This window comes from Macaca mulatta, chromosome 6 (genome assembly GCF_049350105.2).
Source record: "Macaca mulatta isolate MMU2019108-1 chromosome 6, T2T-MMU8v2.0, whole genome shotgun sequence".
Lineage (NCBI taxonomy): Eukaryota > Metazoa > Chordata > Mammalia > Primates > Cercopithecidae > Macaca > Macaca mulatta.
Window position 1 is genome coordinate 75,275,263 of NC_133411.1, and position 8,583 is coordinate 75,283,845.

The 8,583-nt window shown below is 48.9% G+C and overlaps 1 protein-coding gene across 20 annotated transcripts in view; it reads left to right on the forward strand.

Moving 5' to 3' along the window:
• Positions 1-8,117, forward strand: part of MAST4 (microtubule associated serine/threonine kinase family member 4) — a 578,446-nt gene extending 570,329 nt beyond the window's left edge. For all 20 annotated transcript variants that reach the window (XM_078004799.1, XM_078004800.1, XM_015140160.3 and 17 more), the window contains 2 exons: positions 1,142-1,323; positions 1,676-8,117. In XM_078004799.1, the coding sequence (XP_077860925.1) occupies positions 1,142-1,323; positions 1,676-5,580 (4,087 nt within the window). In that variant the 3' untranslated portion in view covers positions 5,581-8,117. The remainder of the gene's footprint in view (positions 1-1,141; positions 1,324-1,675) is intronic.
• The last annotated feature ends 466 nt before the right edge of the window (positions 8,118-8,583 follow it).

Consider the following 8,583-nt stretch of genomic DNA (forward strand, 5'->3'; position numbering starts at 1 on the left):
ATACATTTGGTTGCAAGGTAGAAGGGTGTTGTGTAAGAGCTTAATTATCATCTTTCATAGTAGGAAATCAACAGATAATTTCTAAAACTGAAAAACTAAAAAATAGCAGTGTACAAACATTTAGCAATATGTAGACAAATGGGAGAGAAAAAACAGGTAAAAGAATACAAAGCGACTTCTTTGGGGAGTAGAGAAAAACTCCAGTAGAGGAGTTGCTGTTTTTCATTGTACATTTATAAAACTATTTGACTTTTTCACCCAAATACACTTACTACTTTGATTAAAATTACACACACACTAGTTCTTCTCTTTATTATTATGCTTTACATTTTGGCTGTGCTTTAAATCATTTAGAACAAATTGTTTCAAGGGCTGGCAACCAGAAACTTTCTGTTTTAAGCTCACATGGAGTGGGTTAGATCTTACCATATATAGGCTTATATGGTAAAAGAACTCTGCACAGCCTGATGCCCTACTAAGCTGTCAGAAGCTGTGCTTTTTGCCTTAAGATGTGCTCGTTGAGTACCAAGTCTACATTTGCTTCTGCTGCAGTACAGTGTCTGCTGCCCTGCTGATACGATACGCTTCAGCTTCGCCTTTCTCGGGTTTTCTATGTCATTGTACAGCCTGCATTGTTGTTAGGAATATTCAAGAGCCCACAGTGGAATAAGCACAGCAAATAGCCCTTCATTGGCCTCTGCCTAGCCTATCACCATTAAATAATTTTATTTCCAGTACAATGGTTTTGCTTCCAGAGGTTTCCTTTGTATTACCTCTTAGTTAAATTGTGTCCACATATTTAGGGGTAGGTACTCAGAAGCTTTCAAGCAAAGAACATCCTCCTCATAAACCTAACAAGTAAATGAATGTATTTTAAACACATTTTATATTTTTCCTATTTTCCCAACTCTTCTTAAGTGTTTGGAATTGAGAGAGCCTCCACTGTCTACTATCAAATGCTCTTCCTTTACATGCCAAGAAAGTTTCTAATAGGAAAGTGGTGTTCCGCTCTTTAACAGGATCTACTGTTGTATGCCTGTCCCTCACACGGAGTTATTGAACTAAGCACACTGGTATTTTGGGGAGGCAGGAGTAGTTCTGAAAGAAGACTCTGAACAATTTTTTCCTGTTTTTGCTCTAGGAGGAGATCTCTTTTCAAAAAGCTAGCCAAGCAGCCTTCTCCTTTACTCCACACCAGCCGAAGTTTCTCCTGCTTGAACAGATCCCTGTCGTCGGGCGAGAGCCTCCCAGGTTCCCCCACTCATAGCTTGTCTCCCCGGTCTCCAACACCAAGCTACCGCTCCACCCCTGACTTCCCATCTGGTGAGTGAGTCTCCTGGTCTAAACAGCAGAGGGGAGGAGGTAAAGTCATGTGAGGTCCCAAAAAACATGAAGCTTGTTCCAGCTGAAAGAAAGCAGGCTGAAGGTATAAATTATAAAGACAGATTTATAGAGAGGTCATAAGATGTGGCTATTCTGACCAATCAAATAAGAAGTTGGGGACTAAACCTTGGTGTGGAGAGGTTTATCTGAAAAGTGTTTATCCACTAGTTAAATGCTGAGACAATTTGCTGACCTTACCTGGCCTTACCTAATACAGTCTGGGCTACAACCGTGGAAAAAAAAAGGGGAAAATGACCATGGATGCTCACAGCCTTCTGTTTTCCACCCACAGGTACTAATTCCTCCCAGAGCAGCTCCCCTAGTTCTAGTGCCCCTAATTCTCCGGCAGGGTCCGGGCACATCCGGCCCAGCACTCTCCACGGTCTGGCACCCAAACTCGGCGGGCAGCGGTACCGGTCCGGAAGGCGAAAGTCGGCTGGCAACATCCCACTGTCCCCGCTGGCCCGGACGCCCTCTCCAACCCCGCAACCCACCTCCCCGCAGCGGTCACCATCCCCTCTTCTGGGACACTCACTGGGCAATTCCAAGATCGCGCAAGCCTTTCCCAGCAAGATGCACTCCCCGCCCACCATCGTCAGACACATCGTGAGGCCCAAGAGTGCGGAGCCGCCCAGGTCCCCGCTGCTCAAGCGCGTGCAGTCCGAGGAGAAGCTGTCGCCCTCTTACGGCAGTGACAAGAAACACCTGTGCTCCCGCAAGCATAGCCTGGAGGTGACCCAAGAGGAGGTACAGCGGGAGCAGTCCCAGCGGGAGGCGCAGCTGCAGAGCCTGGATGAGAATGTGTGCGACGCGCCGCCACTGAGCCGCGCCCGGCCGGTGGAGCAAGGCTGCCTGAAACGCCCGGTCTCCCGGAAGCTGGGCCGCCAGGAGTCTGTGGATGACCTGGACCGCGACAAGCTGAAGGCCAAGGTGGTGGTGAAGAAGCCAGATGGCTTCCCAGAGAAACAGGAATCCCACCAGAAATCCCATGGACCCGGGAGTGATTTGGAAAACCTTGCTCTGTTTAAGCTGGAAGAGAGAGAGAAGAAAATCTATCCGAAGGCTGTGGAAAGGTCAAGTCTCTTTGAAAACAAAGCGGCTATGCAGGAGGCGCCACCGCTGGGCAGCCTGCTGAAGGACGCTCTTCACAAGCAGGCCAGCGTGCGTGCCAGCGAGGGTGCGACCTCGGATGGCCCGGTGCCTGTGGAGCACGGCCAGGGTGGCGGGGACTTCAGACGGGCCCCTGCTCCTGGCACCCTCCAGGATGGTCTTTGCCACTCCCTCGACAGGGGCATCTCCGGGAAGGGGGAAGGCACGGAGAAGGCCCCCCAGGCCAAGGAGCTTCTCCGATGTGAGAAGTTAGACAGCAAGCTGGCCAACATCGATTACCTCCGAAAGAAAATGTCACTTGAGGACAAAGAGGACAACCACTGCCCTGTGCTGAAGCCCAAGATGACAACTAGCACCCACGAATGCCTGCCAGGGAACCCCGTCCGACCCATGGGTGGGCAGCAGGAGCCCCCACCAGCTTCTGAGAGCCGAGCTTTTGTTGGCAGCACCCATGCAGCTCAGATGAGTGCCGTCTCTTTCGTTCCCCTCAAGGCCTTAACAGGCCGGGTGGACAGTGGAACGGAGAAGCCTGGCTTGGTTGCTCCTGAGTCCCCTGTTAGGAAGAGCCCCTCCGAGTATAAGCTGGAAGGTAGGTCTGTCTCATGCCTGAAGCCGATTGAGGGCACTCTGGACATTGCTCTCCTGTCCGGACCTCAGGCCTCCAAGACAGAACTGCTTTCCCCGGAGTCTGCACAGAGCCCTAGCCCAAGTGGTGACGTGAGGCCCTCTGTGCCACCAGCTCTCCCCAACAGCAGTGGGAAAAGGAGTGATACCACCAGTGCGAGAGAGCTTTCTCCTTCCAGCTTAAAGATGAATAAATCCTACCTGCTCGAGCCTCGGTTCCTGCCCCCCAGCCGGGGTCTCCAGAATTCACCAGCAGTTTCCCTGCCTGACCCAGAGTTAAAGAGGGACAGGAAAGGTCCCCATCCTACTGCCAGGAGCCCCGCAACAGTCATGGAAAGCAATCCCCAACAGAGAGAGAGCAGCTCCCCCAGATGCCAAGACCACACGACCGACCCCAAGCTTCTGACCTGCCTGGGGCAGAACCTCCACAGCGTTGACCTGGCCAGGCCACGCTGCCCGCTCCCACTTGAAGCTTCCCCCTCAAGGGAGAAGCCAGGCCTGAGGGAATCGTCTGAAAGAGGCCCTTCCACAGTCAGAAGCGAGCGCTCTGCTGCGAGGACTGACGTACGCAGAGAACCCTCCATGGAACTGTGCTCTTCAGAAACTGTGAAAACCAGTGACAACTCCAAAAACCTCCTCTCTCTGGGCAGGACCCACCCAGATTTCTATACACAGACCCAGGCCATGGAGAAAGCATGGGCGCCGGGTGGGAAAACGAACCACAAAGATGGCCCAGATGAAGCGAGGCCCCCGCCCAGAGATGACAACTTTCTGCACTCAGCTGGAATTCCCTGTGAGAAGGAGCTAGGCAAGGTGAGGCGTGGCGTGGAACCCAAGCCCGAAGCCCTTCCTGCCAGGCGGTCTCTGCAGCCACCTGGAATTGAGAGTGAGAAGAGTGAAAAGCTCTCCAGTTTCCCATCTTTGCAGAAAGATGGTGCCAAGGAACCTGAAAGGAAGGAGCAGCCTCTACAAAGGCATCCCAGCAGTATCCCTCCGCCCCCTCTGACCTCCAAAGACCTGCCCAGCCCGGCTGCCAGGCAGCATTGCAGTTCCCCAAGCCACACTTCTGGCAGAGAGCCGGGGGCCAAGCCCAGCACTGCAGAGCCCAGCCCGAGCCCCCAGGACCCTCCCAAGCCTGTTCCTGCGCACAGTGAAAATAGCAGCCACAAGCCCCGGCCTGGCCCTGACCCGGGCCCTCCAAAGTCTAAGCACCCCGACCGGTCCCTCTCCTCTCAGAAGCCAAGTGTTGGGGCCACAAAGGGCAAAGAGCCTGCCACTCAGTCCCTCGGCGGCGGTAGCAGAGAAGGGAAGGGCCACAGTAAGAGTGGGCTGGATGTGTTTCCTGCCACCCCAGGCTCCCAGAACAAAGCCAGCGATGGAATTGGCCAGGGACAAAGTGGGCCCTCTGTCCCACTGCACACTGACAGGAGTCCTCTAGACACCAAGCCACAATCCACCAGTGGTGGGCGGCCCCTCGAGGTGCTGGAGAAGCCCGTGCATTTGCCAAGGTCGGGACACCCAGGGCCTAGTGAGCCAGCGGACCAGAAACTGTCCACTGTCGGTGAAAAGCAAACCCTGTCTCCAAAGCACTCCAAACCATCCACTGTGAAAGACTGCCCCACCCTGAGCAAACAGACAGACAACAGACAGACAGACAAAAGCCTGAGTCAGCCGGCCGCCACCACCGACAGAAGGGCGGAAGGGAACAAATGCACCGAAGCACTTTATGCTCCCGCAGAGGGCGACAAGCTCAAGGCCGACCTTTCCTTTGCGCAAAGCGAGGCCCGGTTGAAAGGCGCGGAGCGGCCAGCCGCGGCGGTGGGGAAGGGCTTCCCTGAGGCCAGAGGGAAAGGGTCCGGTCCCCAGAAGCCACCGACGGAGGCAGACAAGCCCAGCGGCATGAAACGCTCCCCCTCAGCCACCGGGCAGAGTTCTTTCCGATCCACGGCCCTCCCTGAAAAGTCTCTGAGCTGCTCCTCCAGCTTCCCTGAAACCAGGACCGGAGTTAGAGAGGCCTCTACAGCCAGCAGCGACACCTCTTCTGCCAAGGCTGCCGGGGGCGCGCTGGAGCCTCCAGCCCCCAGCAACAGGGACCATAGGAAGGCTCAGCCTGCGGGGGAGGGCCGAACCCACATGACAAAGAGTGACTCCCTGCCCTCCTTCCGGGTCTCCACCCTGGCTCTGGAGTCACACCACCCCGACCCAAACACCGTGGGCGGAGCCAGCCACTGGGACAGGGCGCTCTCGGTGACTGCCACCGTAGGGGAAACCAAAGGGAAGGACCCTGCCCCAGCCCAGCCTCCCCCAACTAGGAAACAGAACGTGGGCAGAGACGTGACCAAGCCATCCCCAGCCCCAAACACTGACCGCCCCATCTCCCTTTCTAATGAGAAGGACTTTGTGGTACGGCAGAGGCGGGGGAAAGAGAGTTTGCGTAGCAGCCCTCACAAAAAGGCCTTGTAACGGGGCAGGCCCCGGGGCAGGACTGTGGAGACCCGTCCTGAACGGGCGACTGTCTTGACTACCTTTCAAAACCAGCACTGTGTGGGAATGTCCGCCAGGCAGAGCTCGGAGCCTCATTGAGAAAGGGGAGAGAGAAAGACAAAGAGAGGACCTTCTTCCAGATGCCTTCCCAGTTGTAACCGGTAAAACTGTTACCAGATAGTGTTTGTACAAAAGCAACAACAACAAAAAAATTACCTTTACAGTTGAGGGTTGTTGAGGAAAAAGATTTTCTCTGTAAATACATACACCGTGTTTGGTTTGGGATGTAGAGTCTATACCTGGCTGCTGATTGCGTCGTTTACTACAGCTTTTTTTAAATAAGATTTTTGATTTACCATTTATCATAATGTAGTAATGAAGCAAAGTGGTCAAAACTGGGTGTGTGTGACCAGAGATACACCCATATTCGTGTATATACACATCCACCTACATGTTTTGGTCTGTGGTTTAAGAGACTATTTCAAGGTTCCATTTTTATAAGCTAAAACATTCTAAGTAAAGATGGAAGAAAGCCCTAAACACAGTAGATTGTGAGTTTTTATGTGTATTTTAACCAGAGTTTCTGATAAGTACTGTGTCTGGCTACCTATATTTCCAGATCTAAAGCAAGAACTACTCTAAGTACTGCATTTGGAATCCTCCTCCATTAGGAATGGCCAGGACAAGTGGAGCTAGCCATTTTCATTACATGGCCATCCCAATGGACACTGGATCCCCGGTCCAACTGTCTAAAAGGCCAGTTGTGCCTGTCTGTGGATGTGGATGTCTGGCCTTCACCTGAGGTAGAGCGGGGACTATAAACACACATCAACTTTCTTTCTATTTGCTTTCTTTTCCTTCTTTTCAAACTCTTAAACTTAAGCCTTTATGCTGTGAGTGACTAGTCCAAGAAGCACACATTTAGTAGTAGTCCTGCACCAGCCCTGCTCTTGAATAAAAAGGAATATTACTGGCTGCACCCAAATCTTCTAGTACTTAAGTCGAGTAATAAGCATCAGGCATTGGAAGAGGTTTTAAATTTGCTTTTTTGAGGAAAAGAACTGGGGGTAGATTTTGGCATCGTAGCATATCGATTAAGGAATAATCAGGACATCAGATACATTTTAATACATAGCTGGGGCCTTATGTTGTAGATGAAGCTTGCTGTTTTTAGCAAGTTCCTGGGTTTCACATTCATTTCTGATGCATCTAGTAGCTCCATACATTTCATAACCTGATCTCTTTATTTGTATGCAAAAAATACTGTCTTAATACAGAGCAGCATTTTTGTAACAAAGAGACTGGCTGGAGCTATTTGGTGCTTGAATGTGACCATCCTTTTTACTTTTGCTAAGCCTTATTTAAATTTTGTATACCGTGGAATACGTAGAATTTGTCAAATCATTTTAGTGCTGAAGGTTTTTGATTTTTGTTTTTGTTTTTGTTGTTGCAGTTTCTTTGGTGGCTTGTTTTGTATTGTAAGATGGCACTTGCTGATATAAGTACTAAGGCACTAAGAGAAAATACAGATAAGTATTTATAAGATGCTTGGGAACCATAGCAGAATTTTTTGTTTGGTTTTGCAAGAGAAAAAAATTACCAATAAATAATTAATCTACCACCCAAACTCTCTTGGGGATGTCTTAGTATCTTCAGACTATAAAATTGTTCATCTAAGCACAGCATCATCTTACGGCCCTATGGATTGTAAATCTTCTAGTGAGGCTGTAAACTCCACTCTGAAAACAAAGGCATAACTTAACCAACTGCTCAGTTGTCCTTCATTGTAAAATGAATTGGCATTGGGAAAAAGGAAAAAAACAAACAACAAAAGAAAAAAGAAAAAAGCCTCCTCCTTGCCCCTAATTTTTTTTTCCATATGGTTTTAGCCATTCCCCATCACTACATGGTGAAGCTATAAAAAATACATATATATACTTTAAAAGAGTTTAAATGAATTTCAAAACTGGTCTCAACGTTTATAATACGTATCTGTGTTTGGCAGTTGTCATAACCCAATCCTACACTCAGCCATCGGGACAGGTCTATCGGGGAGATAGTTCATGGTTTACAAGCCTTTGCTTTTTAACTGTTCAATTTCCTTTAAAGCACAACTAGCTATTTGTTTACAAATGATATTTTTATGTATATTTTGTATAGCGTATCATCATTTTGCCAAATACGTTTTTCATTATGAATGAGTAAAGAGTACTTAAGGTTGCATTCATGTATTACATGTTTGTTGTTGTAAACCTCTCCAATCAGCTGGTAGAAATTCTCCTCATTGTGTTCTATTTGGTCGGTCTCTGTATGATTGTAGGATGTGCTCCTTGGTAGTACTCCCAGCTGTAGATTTACCAGCTTAAAAGTTTGTTAGGATCTGTGCAATAAAGTGTTTGCAGTCTTATTTTCTCTAAGAAATTCCTTATGGATGTCATAATTGTTGTATATTGAACAAAGTATTTATACTTATGCAGTTGCATAACATTGAAATAAAAATTTAGCATGAAAGATAATGACTTGTAAGTTTTTTTCTAATATATACATTCCACCTCCAAAAAATATTACTGATTATTACTCTGGTATTATGGAAAGGATGGGCTTTTGCAGATTACTTTTTGCTGAGTGGAACAGTTTGCCGCCTTTTTTTTTTAAATGTACACAAATATTCTTCAACATTAAGTCCTTTAACTGGGCATAATGTTGAAGAACATTATGCTCACCTGTAGTCCTAGCTACTTGGGAGTCTTAAGGCAGAAAGATGGCTTCAGCTGAGGAGCTGGAGACCAACTTGGGCAACATAGACCCTATCTCTACAAAAACTTGAAAAATTAGCTGGGTGTGGTGGTATGCGCCTATTGTCCCAGCTACTCAGGATGCTGATGTAGGAGGATTACTTGAACCCAGAAGTTCAAGGTTGCAATGAACAAGCTGTAATTGTGCCATTGCACTCCAGCCTGGGCAACAGAGCGAGACCCTGTC